General features: G+C 32.5%; 1 protein-coding gene across 1 annotated transcript in view; it reads right to left on the reverse strand.

The window, feature by feature from the left end:
- DNAH9 (dynein axonemal heavy chain 9) overlaps positions 1 to 16,495 on the reverse strand; it is a 479,597-nt gene that overhangs the window by 286,155 nt on the left and 176,947 nt on the right. Inside the window, exons 19-20 of the mRNA XM_031965533.1 lie at positions 13,043 to 13,209; positions 10,957 to 11,827 (exon numbers count right to left, since the gene is read on the reverse strand). Coding sequence (XP_031821393.1) covers positions 10,957 to 11,827; positions 13,043 to 13,209 — 1,038 coding nt within the window. The remainder of the gene's footprint in view (positions 1 to 10,956; positions 11,828 to 13,042; positions 13,210 to 16,495) is intronic.

Below are 16,495 nucleotides of genomic sequence, written 5' to 3' on the forward strand. Positions count from 1 at the left end.
AGGGGCTGTCTAGCTTTTTCTTTTCTTTTCTTTTCTTTTTTTTTTTTCAGCCCAAGAACTTAGAAAGTACATGGCACAAAGCAAATGCTTAATTTAGGCAATAGGTGGTTAGATGGTACAAGAGATAGAGCATTAGGGCTGTAGGAAGGAAGAATGTAATTCAAATCTAGCTTCATACACTTGCTGTGTGACCAAGCAAAATTTACTTAACTTCAATTTGCCTTAGTTTTTTCAACTGTAAAGTGGAGATAATGATAATATTTACTTATTGGGTCTCTTGTGAGGATTGAATTAGATATTATTTACAAAATGCATTGGCACAGAGTAAGCACTTAATAAATATTTTCTTTCTTCTTTCATAAGTCTATTAAAATGTTTTTCTCTTTGAAAAATGCTTTTACAAAGTTTGTTCTGAAAACAATACTGGCACTTTTAGAAATGTTGTGATATAAATTGACATTTTTATTGTTGTTACTTCAAGCTCTTTTAGAAGGTGATTTATAACTAGAAAAGAGTTTATATCTAATCTTGCACAAGTGAAAAAGAGAGGTGGTTTGCTAAGCAGACTAATGCATGTAGATAAAAGGTGACTATCTAATGGAAACAGGGAAATTACAAGCAAATTTTTCTTGAAAGGAAAAAAGAGTAAGATTGGAGAAGTGGTATGGGAGAGAAAAAGCTTTTGAGTCTTAAAATAAAACAGTCATGCGAGTTTATGCTATTATTGTGAAAATTCAATACTTGTAATATTTTTGATAAAACTGTATGCAATTAAGCAAGATAGAGGTGCTGGAAAGACGAGACCTGTCCTACCATTTAAACATAGTAAAACAAACAAAATAATAAAAAAAAATCCACATGTGATATAAGTATGGGCAGATCAAAGATAAATTATTTTAAGAGATCTTAATATGTAACTGGCCTGATCCATTACTCATAAATACTGTGCGGCAAGGGTTTTTTTTTTAACCTAATTGAAGACTTATGAGTTAGAAGACATCATTCTAATCAAGTCCAGGAAGAATATGTTTACATGAACCAGTAATAAAACAATTAAAAGTTGATGAGAAAAATACTACAAATTATCTATATGTTTTAATTTATTATATTTAACTCTTTGGGAAAATTTACTCAATTTCAAAATATGCTCAAACACATAAATAGAACTATGCACACACACACACACACACACACACACACACAGCAATTGAGCAGAAAAACCAATCATTCTTTAAAACCATACATATGCAGCTCTTCATTGTCTGTACCTCAAAGCCCAAACCACATTTGCCAGAGCTTTGAGTGGGATAAGATTTTTCTCATCCTTTATTTCTTAACCTCTTCCCCACTTTAACTGCAAAATACCCAAGAGAAGCTTCATAGCAACTCTTAGTCATAAGTCTCAGTTCTAATTCTTTTTTTTTTTTTACATACATACGTATATATGTTATTCACTTATTTCAATAACATGCAATTCTTTGTGACTCTTCTTAGGGTTTTTTTTTAAATAACATTTTATTGACAGAATCCATGCCAGGGTAATTTTTTACAACATTATCCCTTGAACTCACTTCTGTTCCGATTTTTCCCCTCTCTCCCTCCACCCCCTCCCCTAGATGGCAAGCAGTCCTATATATGTTAAATATGTCGCAGTATATCCTAGATACAATATGTGTGCAGAACCGTATAGTTCTCTTGAATTGAATTGAATTCAGAAGGTAAAAATAACCTCGGAAGAAAAACAAAAATGCAAGTAGTCCACATTCACTTCGCAGTGTTTCTTCTCTGGGTATAGCTGATTCTGTCCAGCATTGATAAATTGGAACTGAATGAGATCTTCTCTTTGTCGAAGATATCCACTTCCATCAATATACATCCTCATACAGTATTGTTGTTGAAGTGAATAATGATATCCTGATTCTGCTCATTTCACTCAGCATCAGTTCATGTAAGTTTTTCTAAGACTTTCTGTATTCATCCTGCTGGTCATTTCTTACAGAACAATAATATTCCATAACATTCATATACCATAATTTACCCAACCATTCTCCAATTGATGGATATCCATTCATTTTCCAGTTTCTAGCCACTACAAAAAGGGCTGCCACAAATATTTTGGCACATACATGTCCCTTTCCCTTCTCTAGTATCTCTTTGGGATATAAGTCTGGCATTACCACTGCTGCATCAAAGGGTATGGACAGTTTGATAAATTTGGGGACATAATTCCAGATTGCTCTCCAGAATGGTTGGATTCATTCACCACTCCACCAACAATGCATCAGTGCCCCAGTTTTCCCGCATCCCCTCCAACATTCATCACTATTTTTTCCTGTCATCTTAGCCAATCTGACAGGTGTGCAGTGGTATCTCAGAGTTGTCTTAAATTGCATTTCTCTGATCAATAATGATTTTGAACACCCTTTCATGTGAGTAGAAATAGATTCAATTTCATCATCTGAAAATTGTTCATATCCTTTGACCATTTATCAATTGGAGAATGGCTTGATAAAGACATCAATATATCTGAAAACAATTCTGAGTGAAGACAATTTATAGAGTCGATTCTCTATATATTTTGGAAATGAGGCCTTTATCAGAAGCTTTAACTGTAAAAATGTTTTCCCAGTTTGTTGCTTCCCTTTTAATCTTGTTTGCATTAGTTTTGTTTGTACAAAAGCTTTTTAATTTGATATAATCAAAATTTTCTATTTTGTGATCAATAATGATCTCTAGTTCTTTTGGTCACAAATTCCTTCCTCCTCCACAAATCTGAGAGGTAAATTAGTTTATGTTCCTCTAATTTATTTATAATCTCATTCGTTATGCCTAAATAATGGACCCATTTTGATCTTATGGATCACCAGTGTATGGTGTTAATTGTGGGTCCATGCCTAGTTTCTGCCATACTAATTTCCAGTTTTCCCAGCAGTTTTTGTCAAATAGTGAATTCTTATCCCAAAAGTTGGGATTTTTGGGTTTTTCAAACACTAGATTGCTATAATTATTGGCTATTTTGTCCTGTGAACCTAACCTATTCCAATGATCAACTAGTTTATTTCTTAGCCCATACCAAATGGTTTTGGTAACTGCTGCTTTATAATATAGTTTTAGATCTGGGACAGCTAGGCTACCTTCATTTGATTTTTTTTCCCATTAATTCCCTTGAAATTCTTGACCTTTTGTTCTTCCATATGAATTTTGTTGTTATTTTTTTCTAGGTCATTAAAATAGTTTCTTGGGAGTCTGACTGGTATAGCACTAAATAGATTAGTTTAGGTAATATTGTCATCTTTATTATATTCACTCGGCCTATCCAAGAGCACTTAATATTTTTCCAATTATTTAAATCTTACTTTATTTGTGTGGAAAGTGTTTTGTAATTTTGCTTATATAATTCCTGACTTCCCTTTGGTAGACAGATTCCTAAATATTTTATGCTATCGACAGTTATTTTGAATGGAATTTCTTGCTGTTGGATTTTGTTTGTGGTGTATAAAAATACTGAGGATTTATGTGGATTTATTTTGTATCCTGCAACTTTGCTAAATTTGTGAATTATTTCTAATAGTTTTTTTTAGTAGAATCTTTGAGGTTCTCTAAGTATGCCATCATATCATCTGCAAAAAGTGATTTTGGTTTCTTCATTACCTACTCTAATTCCTTTAATCTCTTTCTCAACTCTTATTGCTGAGGCTAGTATTTCTAATACAATATTGAATAATAATGATGATAGTGGGCAACCTTGTTTCACTCCTGATCTTACTGGGAATCCCCATTATCTATGATGCTTACTGAAGGTTTTAAATACATGCTCCTGACTATTTTAAGGAAAAGTCCATTTTTTTTAGGAATGTTTTTTTTTTTTAGGAATTAGGAAGTGTTTTTATTAGGAATGGATGTTGGATTTTATCAAATGCTTTTTCTGCATCTATTGAGATGATCATATGGTTTTTGTTAATTTGGTTATTGATATAGTCAATTATGCTGATAGTTTTTCTAATATTGGACCAGCTCTGCATTCCTGGTACAAATCCTACATGGTCATAAATCCTACTTGGTCAATATCATGGAAATGATATTCTATAATCTTTTTGCTAATATTTTATTTAAGATTTTAGCATCAATATTCATTAGGGAAATTGGTCTATAATTTTCCTTCTCCATTTTCAACCTACTTGGCTTGGGTATCAGTATCATGTCTGTGTCATAAAAGGAATTTGGTAGGCCTCCTTCAATCCCTATTTTTTCATATAGTTTATATAGTATTGGAGTTAATTGCTCTTTAAATGTTTGGTAGAATTCACATGTAAATCCATCTGGTCCTGGGGATTTTTTTCCTAGGGAGTTGATTAATAGCTTGTTCTATTTCTTTTTCTAAAAATGGGATTGTTTAGCCAATTTACTTCTTCCGCTGTTAATCTGGGCAAGCTATATTTTTGAAAGTATTCTTCCATTTCATTTAAGTTATTGAATTTATGTCATAAAGTTGGGCAAAGTAACTCCTCATTATTGCTCTAAGTTCCTCTTCATTAGTGGCAAGTTATCTCTTTTCATTTTTAAGACTAACAATTTGATTTTCCTCTTTCCTTTTTAAAATCAGATTTACTAAGAGTTTGTTTATTTTGTTGTTTTTTTCATAGAACCAACTCTTAGTTTTATTAATTAATTCAATAATTTTTTTTACTTTCAATTTTATTGATCTTTCCTTTTATTTTTAGAATTTCAAGTTTAGTGTTTGACTTGGGGTTTTTAATTTGTTCCTTTTCTAGCATTTTTAGTTGCAAGCCCAAATCATTGACCTTCTCTTTCTCTATTTTATTCAAGTAGGCCTCTAGAGATATAAAATTTCCCCCTATTACTGCTTTGGCTGCATCCCACACATTTTGGTATGACATCTCATTATTGCCATTTCTTGGGTGAAGTTATTAATTACATCTATATTTTCTGTTTCACCCAATCATTCTTTATTATGAGATTATTTAGTTTCCAATTATTTTTTTGGTCCATTTTCCCTCCATTCTTTCTCTCAGGTATAATAGGTTTCCTTTACCTCTTTGTGAGATGTAGTACTTCCACTTTACCCTTTTCTGCTACAATTTCCTTTCCACCTCTAGTTTCTAGAACAAATTACACATGTGTTCTTTATATATCTTTATAATAGAAATATAGTTCCCAAGATTTCTTTTAACCTTTTTAGGTTTCTCTTGAGTCTTATATTTGGAGATCCAACTTTTTATTTAGTTTCAGTTTTTTCATCAGAAATAGATGAAATACACCTATTTCATCTTCCAAGGAAAAAAATTTTCCTTTTGGCTGGGTAAGTTATTCTTGGCTGCATACCAAGTTCCTTAGCCTTTCAGAATATCAGATTCCAGATTCTTCAATCATTTAATGTGGATGCTGCTAGATCCTGAGTAATCCTTATTGTGGCTTCTCTATATTTGAATTTTTTTTAGCAGTTTGTAGTATTTTTTTCCTTGGTATGATAGTTCTGGAAGTTAGCCACAATATTTCTTGGAGTTTTGATTTTAGGATCCCTTTCAATAGGTGATCGATGAATTCTTTCGATGTCTATTTTACCCTCTATTTCTACAACATCTGGGCAGTTCTCTTTGATAATATCCTGGAAAACAGTGTCCAGGCTCTTTTTTTCATCGTATTTTTCAGAAAGTCTAATAATTTTCAGATTATCTCTCCTAGATTTATTTTCCTGGTCTGTTGTTTTCCCAGCAAGGTATTTGACATTTTTTCCCATTGTTTCACTTTTTTTGTTTTGTTTTGCTTGCCTGATTTTTTAGTTTCTTCTCGAGTCATTCAATTCTCTTTGTTGAATTCTGATTTTTAATGAATTATTTTCTTCACTCACTTTTTAATTTCTTTTTCTAATTGTCTAATTGAGTTTTTAAGTGAACTGTTTTGTTCTATGGAATTTTTTTCCATTTTGCCAATTTTATTTTTTAGAGAGCTATTTTCTTTTTCCAATTCACTGATTCTGTTTTCCTTGGAATTGTTTAGCTTTTCCAATTCACTAATTCTGTTTTTCAAAGATTTGATTTCTTTATCCACTCTATTTTTAAATGAGTGGGATGACTTATCCAGGCCCTCTTGCCAAGCTTTCTTTTTCTTTGCCCATTTTTCTTCTAGCTCTCTTATGAGAGCCTTTTTAATTTCTTCTATGAGAGTCTTGTGTGTTGAGGACCAGATCATATCCCCCTTTGGGAATTCATCTGAAGACAGTCTGTTTTTAGTCTCCTCAGGGTTTAAAGTTTGCTCTCTCTCTCTCCCTATAGAAGCTATCAATAGTTAAAGTGTGCTTTACTTTTTTGCTCATTTTGTCAAAGAAGAATCAAAGAAAACAAACTAATCAAAAAAGCAAATGTAGTCTGCTTTTTTTTTGGGGGGGGGGTTGGAGGGGCTGGATGGTATTATCAAGCTTACTCTACAGACTGCAGGGGGCAGCAGGGAGGCACTAACAGGACAGCAAGGCCTGAGCTGCATCTGCACTCTGAGACTCTGAGAGCATGCTGAGACACTTTGGGTGGGTGTGGCCAGGTCTGGAGAGACCCTAGCTTTTTGGGTTATATTTTTTATCCCCTGAGTTTATAGCTTCTCTGCTAATCTACTAGCTTGCTGCCAGGGCAAAGTAGTCACACTGTGGTAAAGTTCTCCCTGCAGAAATGGCTAAGATAACACCCCACCCCCTTCAGGTCTGCTCGGTGTGAACTGCCTTCCGTACTCTCTCTGCCTGCCACACTCTCGCTGCCTACTTTCAGTCTGTGCCTGATCTAACCGTCCCCACCCGCAAGCAAAAACAGACTTTTTCTGGTGAATTTTGAGAATATTTTCTGTTGGCGATGTATTTGTGGGTTTTTTCAGTCAAGCACTAATTCCGAAGCCTTGTCATGAAAAAAATATTTTGAGAGCAAGGCAGAGCCTAGATAAATGTGTGTGTCCTCTCCACTATCTTGGCTGGAAGTCCCTCTAACCACGTCTAACCAAAGTGAGCTTTGTTGTTCAGTTCTATTTGACTCTTCATGATCTTATGGACCATACTGTTCATGAGATTTTCTTGGAAAAGATACTTGGGTGGTTTGCAATTTCTTTTTTCAATTTGTATGCTAATGATGCTTAATAAAAAAAGACCCTTTTTTAAAGACCATGAATTTGATAGAGGTATCAATCATTTAATAAAGGCTAATAACATCTAATATATACAAAGAAATTTGTTGAATCTATAAGAAAATGAGCAATTCTCAAAATGATAATTGGTCAAAGGATGTGGAAGGTAGATCTCCAATATTTAAGAAATCAAAATCATTTATAGTCATATGAAAATGCTCTATATATCATTATTGATTAGAAAAAATTAAAATAACCTTGAGATATCATTTTAGTCCTACCAGATTACTTAAAATGACAGAAGGGGAAAGCAACAAATGTTATCAGAGATGCAGAAAAATTAGGACATCAATTTATTGTTGCTTGGAATTGTGAAATGAGCTAACTATTTTGGAGAACAAACTGTAATTATACCTAAAGTTATTAAACTACCTGTGCCTTTTGACCCAGCAATACCACCACTTGATCTGTTTCCAAAGATGATTAGAAGAAAAAGGAAAACAATCTCTATGTTTTAAAATATTTATAGCTGCTCCCTTTGTGGTAGCACAAAAACTGGAAATTGTGGGGATGCCTGTCAATTGTGCGTGGTTTATGATTGTGATGGAATATTATTGTGTTGGAAGAAATGATGAATTCAATGATTTAGGAAAACACAGAAAGACTTGTACAAAGTATTGAAGAGCAAAATGAATAGATCCAAAAAACTGTATATAATAATAACAATATTTTAAGAATGATTTTGAACAAATAATTTATTTTTATAAATAGCCAATTTGAAAAAAAAGATGCTATCTGAATCTAAAGAAAGAATGAGTATATAGAAGTATAGAATTCTTCTATAGAATACAAGAATAATTGTATATGTATACAATATAGAATAATTGTATATGTATATTTGTATGTATGTATGTATGTAGTTGTCTCTAATTGTAGCCATCTCTGTTGTGGGAGAAGGAAAAGGGAAGGAAAAGAAATTTATGTGATAATTCCAAAGAAATGGCAAGTTATGCATGTTCGATTTGTAGTTTCATGTGTAATCATCTTTTTATTGTATTGTGTTGGGGAAATGCTTATTTTATTCCATAAATTAAAATTTTAAATAAAAAAGAGGTTAAAGGATTGCTTGTTCTGTGAGTGACTGGAATAGGAGGTTTTCATCTTGCCTATGAGAGACAGGTGTTAATAAACAATCATGGTGGCATGTAAGAGAAGCAGTAAGGTAGAAAGGAAAAAATATTGCAATCAAAATTAGAAGATCTGAGTTCTAGTGCTAACTTAGTCACTTAGCAAATGAGTGACAATGGACACTTAACTTCCTAGGCCTCAGTTTTCTTCTCAACAAAATCGACATATTACCTTAATTGTTATCTCAGATCACATCTAGGTCTAAATTTCATATTCTTGCACAGGAATTATTTTCTTATTGGTATTGGCATGTTGGGATCTCCTAATTAATGAAATCTTTCAATCAAGGTTGTTTTGTCCTTCATCTCAATCTCTATAAGGAGTGAGATAAATTAAAGATAAATAAAACATATCTATATCTATATCTATATATATCTACCAAGCTACACCTCTAAGCTCTCCCCAACTTCATGTAAGGTGTCAGCTTTCTGTGTGTTTATGAGTTGGGCTAAAGAAAATGAGAAGAAAAGAGGGAGAATTTTAAAATGAGATAATTTAATCCTGATCTTGAGAGTATATATTGAAAAATATATCTCTCCAATGCAAATTAAGACAACTCTAAGATACCACTACACACCTGTCAGATTGGCTAAGATGACAGGAAAAAATAATGATGATTGTTGGAGGGGATGCGGGAAAACTGGGACATTGATGCATTGTTGGTGGAGTTGTGAACGAATCCAACCATTTTGGAAGAGTTTGGAACTATGCTCAAAAAGTTATCAAACTGTGCATACCCTTTGATCCAGAGTGTTACTACTGGGATTATATCCAAAAGTTATAAAGAAGGGAAAGGACCAGTGCACGAATGTTTGTGGCAGCCCTTTTTGTAGTGGCTAAAAACTGAAATTGAATGGATGTCCACGTTGGAGAATGGCTGAATAAATTGTGGTATATGAATTGGAATATTACTGTTCTGGAAAAATGACCAACAGGATAATTTCAGACAGGTCTGGAGAGATTTACCGAACTGATGCTGGGAAAGAGAGGACCAGGAGATCATTATATACTTCAACAATACTATATGATGACCGCTATACCAGGCCATCCCTCAGAACGATCAACCAAATCATTTCTAATGGAGCAGTAATGAACTGAACTAGCTAGCCTGAAAAAGAACTCGGAGATGACTAAAACCATTACATTGAATTCCCAATCCCTATATTTATGCACACCTGCATTTTTATTTTTCAAAGCTAATTGTACAATATTTAATCTGATTCTTTTTGTACAGCAAAATAACTTTTGGTGGTATATTTATTTGTTCTAATTTATATTTTAATATATTTAAATCACGGGTCATCCCCATCTAGGGAGGGGGGGGGGAAAGAGGTGAAAATTGGAAAAGAGGTTTAATTGTTAATCGTAAAGTTACCCGTGTATATATCCTGTAAATAAAAGGCTATTAAATAAAAATAAATAAATAAATAAATAAAAATTAAAAAAAAAAAAGAAAAAGAAAAATATATCTCTCATCTCATCTCCCTCACAATGGCAGGGCAGTTCTCTCATCTGCAGACATATCTCTAAGCTGGCTTGGAATCTTCAGCAGCTATTTTGTTTTCCCTTCCATCATCCATGTCACCTAATATTCCTAATCACTAGTCATTTGGCATTAGTTTAGGGTATGTATTATTGGCATTGCAACTCTATTCCCTTTTATTACTTTTTTCATTGTACTTATGTATATGTACAAATTAAAGGCTAAATGGAATTCTGTGGACTAACTTAGATATCTAACCACTATTTATGATATTTTTTTTAAGGGAAAATGTACTTTAAGCTCTAAGCAACTGAATTATGTTTTAGAACATAACCATTTGCAAGATGGAGTCTTCTGGATTGAATTAATCAACAAATGACATATACTAATAGTCTATTAAAAAGTAGCAGCACAATTTCTATAATGTACAACTGAGATAAGGAAATTAGAATGAATCAAAGAGGATAATTAGAGATAAGGATAAAGTGAAAACTCAAAGAAGGAAAGACAATAGGTAATAATTGGCAGAGAATATGTATGTGTGGTCTTTGGCTGTGTATAGTATGTAATTTATCATTTAGTTCACTTTATAAACTCCAGTACTTTGGAGAAGTATCTAATTATGATGTACTTGTATTTGGCTAATCATGAGTTTTACTTTGAATTAGGAGTGTGGAATTAGAACTGGGTCGCGTCAGGAAGATCTTATTTCAAATACAGCCTTGGATACAAGCTATATAACCTTGAGCAAATTAGCTTTACCTCTTTTCCCCTCAGTTTCTTATTCTGTGATATCAAATACAATAATATTTGTAAAATTCTTGGCACAGCGCCTGGCACAGAGTAGGCACAATATAAATGCTATTATTTCATTATTATTTCAATTATTGGCATAGGGCATTCCAACAGCCACAAATTCCAAAATATAATTAGATTTTATTTCCAACTACCCTTTCTACCCAAAATTTTCCAGTTGCTAGTCAGCAAGTAAAATTATCAGTCATGAATTTCACCTCTTCTATTTCCTTTGTTCATTTTTTGATGGTGGAAGTAATTCTGACCTGGACCAAGTGAAAGGAAAATAAAAAAGGAATAGGAATCTAAAAATGGTATAATTTGATTCTTATCTCAGTGAAAGATAATTTTTCTCAATCACCATGTACCTTAGGAAGCTGTGCTCGTATATCTTCAGACCCAATAAAAATGCTTTCCAGATGAGACCATGTGCGCTGTACTTCAAACCAGATTGAAATGACAGTATCACTTGTTGCAAGCTTCTTCTGCCAGTCAGACACTTCTTCCAGAAAGAAGGCTATATACTTGGATGTCATCAGGTTCTGCAATTGGACTTGGTTATCTTCAAGTGTCTCAATAAGGTCTTTATCAAACTTTAGCAGTGGGACAGTTGTTCGTGAATGGGGCTCATACTGAAATTCCATACCTATCCAAGTACTTTTTAGTTCATTTAGAATTTTCTCCATGGCCATCTCTTTCACAGCTTTGTCCACAATACCCTGGATCTCCTCCTCAAAGTTGTGTAGCTCAAGTTTAAGTAAATCGTTAAGGGTGGTGTCATCATTCATGATGAACTTCACACCTGTAGTCTGTATCAACTGGTTCCAATGCCTCTCTCTGATGGCTGGATTCTGCAGTTCAGCCACAGCTCTCAAGGATGTTAAAATATTCTTCACAGTGTTGTCCAGCCCTGTGAAAGCATCCCAAGGCCTCATCTCCTTGTCAAGTTTCCAGATTTGTTTAGCAAAAGTTTTGCATTCTGAGTCCATATTCTCCACATTTATATTCTTCCATTTGGTTACCTTCCAGTCATTAATGCTAGAATTCACCAAGTCAATCATATCCCAAAGTTCCTTCAGCAGGCATATATCCTTCCTGCATTGCTTTAAATGTTTATAATCAGGAATGTTGACTTCAAACAAACTTGTAGAATCAGAAATGGAAGACATGAAAGATTCCATCTGTTGGATCTGAATGTTTTTTGCATCCAAGACTTGGTAAGGTTTAATGCTATCATACCTAAAAAAACATAATTTATTTCCTTATTAAGTAAAAAAAAAAGCAACTGTTTTAGTTTACTACAGAAAATTTTCCAGAATCTTCCCTATAATACTGATCTGAAATTCAAGCTGCTTTCTCTAAAGACTGAAGAATTGCAGGGACTTCTTAATATTTTGAAGCATGGGAAGAAATTATAGTAAAAATGAATGGGAGCCTGAGTTAGTAATAGTGCTAATTCAAGAGAACACTATACTTGACATTTTTCCTTATTCTTAGAAGGCCAGAAGCTATATATACATAGAATATATACATATATAAAAGAAACTATAACATATGCAGAGGCTGTAATAGCCAATAGGAGTTCTAATTCAATAAAGGCTTATTAAGAACCTATTGTAGAGACAATGAATGTGGTACTGGCAATGCAAAGATGAAAAAGGGTACAATATTTGCCCTTTAAGTAGTTAACAAACAAGTAAGGACATAAGTATGAAAATAAATATTTCATTTTTATTCAGGGAGAACAATTACTAGTTCAATAATACAGATGAGAGGTTATAAAGGCCTGGACTTAAATGGCTATAGTGTTAATAGAAAGAAAGGAATGTATTAGGGAGAAACTGCCAACTAATTGGAGAAGAGAGATCAAAGAATAAGGAAATCTTTATGGTTTCAAGCCTGAGAAAATAGGAAAATTTTGATAACATCAACAGAAATAGGGAAGTTAGAAGAGGCACATTTTAAAGGAACAATAATACATTCAGTTTGGGATATAAATCTACAACTGGAAGGGACCTCAGAGGCAATTTAACTCCTCACTTTACAGATAAAGAAATTGAGGCCAAGTGAAGTTAAATAGTTTGTTCAAGGTCCCACAGGTCTTAAACACCTGGAATTTAAACATAAATCCCCTCTCTCTGGAGTGCTCTTTTTCTTGTCCAACACAGCCTTCCTTAATCTTCATTATCAGACTGAAAGGTGGGTGGTCCTTGAGAGTAGTAACTGTAATTTTAATCTTTTTATCTCCATGGACTTGCACAGTGCCATGCCTAGAGGGGACACTTCATACATATTTGTGGAATTGCTGGTTACCACTGATTAATCTTTATTCTAAAATAGATTCTACAACAGAAAGGTCACCAATTCATAATAATTGCAATTACCAAGAACAGTTTTTTAATTTAAAATTGGAAGGCAGGCATCAAGACACAGCTTAGGTGAGTCTGTCAGTACCTGAAGGGGGCTTCTTTGTGGAATTGCTCTCGGAATGTATGCTGTTCCACACCAAAAGCAGCACATTTTTGACGTAGAGCTGTTACTTCATCTTCCTGCAGTGGCGCTACATGTTGTTTCATCATGATTGCCATCTTCTTTATATTGTTCCATTTCTCTGGTAATTCCTGCAAGGAACATCTCAGTGTGACTATACTATACTTTCTCCCCTGCCTTATCATGTAAGAAAACAATCTGCGTTTCTTTTACTTAACTCTATCAGAATGTTTCCATAATAGGATTCTATTATTTAACAATTGTCTTCTTATCCTATTGACTTCTGTTACCTTCCCCCCCCCCCCTTTTTTTTTAACTGAGGCAATTGGGGTTAAGTGACTTTCCCAGGGTCACATAGCTAGGAAGTCTTAAGTATTAAGTATCTGACTTCTGTTACCTTTTTTTTTTTCTTTCCTTTTCTTTTCTTTCTTTCTTTCTTTTATTTTTCTTTTCTTTTCTTTTTTTCTTTTTACTGAGGCAATTGGGGTTAAGTGACTTGCCCAGGGTCACACAGCTAGGGAGTCTTAAGTGTTAAGTAGTTGAGTTCAAATCTCAGGTCCTCCTGACTGTATCCACTGAGCCATCTAGATGCTCTGACTTACCTCTATTTAATATCTTTTTTTTTTCTTTTTCTAATTCCCCTATGTCAACCTCAGTACTTGTTTATTTTTTTTTTACTTTAACCTCTTACTCTTTTTTTTTCTTTAACCTCTAACACATTTCTTCATGCATTCCCCAATATTCTATGTGATCAGGTATTTATCTATCTTTTTACATAACTTTTTTTATATTTTATTTTTTACAATTACATCTAAGAACACGTTTTCATATTTATTTTTAAAATTTTGAGTTCCAAATTCTTTATCTCTCATCCCCACTCATTGAGAAGACAAGCATTTTGATATGTTATGCAAAACCTATTTCCATATTATTAATGTTGTGAAAGAAATCAGACAAAAAAAAGAACCAAGAAAAATAAAATTTAAAAAAAATATATTTTGATTTGCATTCAGACCTTTTCAGTTCTTTGTCTAGAGATAGATAGCATTTTTCAATATAAGTCTTTTAGAATGTCCTTGGATCATTAATAGCTAAGTCATTCTTCATTGATCACCACCAATATTGCTGTTACAATGTGTGATGTTTTCCTTGTTCCTACTTCATTTTGCGTCAGTTAATGTAAGTCCCTCCAGGTTTTTTTGAAAGTATCTTGCTCATCATTTCTTTTTTTTTATTTAAAATTTTAATTAATGAAATAATATAAGTATTTCCCTTATATAGTACAATAAAAAGATGATTGCACATGAAACTGCAATTCATGTATAACTTGCCATTCCTTTCAAATATACACTATTGTATAAATTTATATATTTTTTTCATTTTATTCTCCCCCTACAGAGATAGCTACCATTAGATTACATACATACATACATATAAAAATGATTTTCTAAATAATTCTATTTATCAATTTTTCCTTTGGATGCAGATAGCATCTTTCTTCATATGTCCTTTATATTTAATTTAGATATTTAGAATAGTAAAAATAAATTATTTGCTCAAAATCATTCTTAAAACAAAATTATGGTTACTATATACAATGCTTTCTTGGTTCTGTTCATTTTAGTCTTCAAAACTTTATGCAAGTCTTTCTGTACTTTTCTACATCACTGAGTTGATCATTCCTTCCAGCACAATAATATTCCATCATAATCATATCTACAGCTTATTTAGTCATTCCACAATTGACAGGATCCCATAATTGACAGACTTCCACAATTTCCAGTTCTTTTTCCACCACAAAGAGAGCTGCTATAAATATTTTAGAACATACAGATTCTTTTCCTTCTTCCCTAATCATCTTTGGAAATAAATCAAGTAGTAGTATTGATAGGTCAAAGGGTATAGGTAGTTTAAGTTTAATAATTTGGGGCACAATTCCAGTTTGTTCTCTAAAACAGTTGGTTCATTTCACAATTCCATGAATTAGTGTCCCAATTTTTCCACGTCCTTGCCAACATTTGTTGTTTTCCCCTTCTACCATTTTAGGTAATCTGGTAAGAGTAAAACGATATCTCAAAGTTGTTTTAATGTGCATTTTCTAATCAATAATGATATATAGAGCATTTTTCATATAACTATGTTATTTTGATTTCTTCAATTAAAAAAGCCTATTCATATATATTGATCATTTATCAATTGGGAAAAGGTTCATATTCTTATAGATTCAATTAAGTCCTTTATACATACTAGATATGAGAATCTTTATCTGATAAAATATAAACTTTCTTTCTCTAATTTTCTGCTTCCCTTTGGTGGTATTGCCTACACTTGTCTTATTTGTACAAAACTTTTTTAATTTATGTTATCAAAATTATAAATTTTACACCTAACTTTGCTCTTATCTCTTGTTTATTTATAAACTGTTCACCCATCTATAAGTCTGTACATAATATGTTCTGTATTCTAAATTTTCATGTAAAATCTCTATGTCTAGATAATGTATCCACTTTGATCAGATCTTGATAAATTATGTAAGACCTTGGTCTATGCCCAGTTTTTGCCATACTCCTTTCTGATTTTCCCAACAATGCTTACCAAATAATGAATTCTTATCCCCAAATCTTAAGTCTTTATACTTGTCAAATAAATGATTATTATGTTTATTTGCTGTTGTAAATTGTATCTCTATTCTAATCTGTTTGATCTACCTTATTAATTCTTAGAGGCAGATAGTTTTGATAATTACTGTCTTATAATAATAATAATATAGTATGTGGTATTGCTAATTTAATTTTTTATTACTTACTTTGAAATTCTGACATATTCATTTTTTCCAAATGAATTTTTATTATTTTTTCTAATTTAATTAAGATGATATTGACTTTGGGTAAAATTGTCATTTTTATTATATTGGCCATGTTTACTCATGAAGAGTTAATATTTCTTCAATTATTTAAACCTGTTCTTATTTGTATAAATTTTAAAAAATAATTTTGCTTATAATTCCTGAGTTTTCTTTGACAGGTATACATCCAGGTATTTTATGCTATTGAGTTATTTTCAATGGAGTATTTGTTTTTTTACTATCTCTTGTTGTAGACTTTTCTTTATGCCACATAGGAATGCTGACAATTTGTGTGGATTTACTTTATATCTTGCTACTTTGCTAAAATTATTGTTTCAACTAATTTTTTAGTTGCATCTTAGGGAATTTAGAAGTATATGATCATATCATCTACAAAAACAGAGTTTTATTACTTCATTCTCTACTGTGATTCCCTCTATTTCTTTTTCTTCTCTTATTTCTAAAATTTCCAATAAAATATTAAACAATGTTGGTGACAGTAGGCATTGTTGTTTCATATCCAAATTTACTGAGAAAGCTTCTAGTTTATCCCCATTACAAATAATGCTTGC

The sequence above is a fragment of the Sarcophilus harrisii genome, chromosome 4 (assembly GCF_902635505.1).
Source record: "Sarcophilus harrisii chromosome 4, mSarHar1.11, whole genome shotgun sequence".
Classification (NCBI taxonomy): domain Eukaryota; kingdom Metazoa; phylum Chordata; class Mammalia; order Dasyuromorphia; family Dasyuridae; genus Sarcophilus; species Sarcophilus harrisii.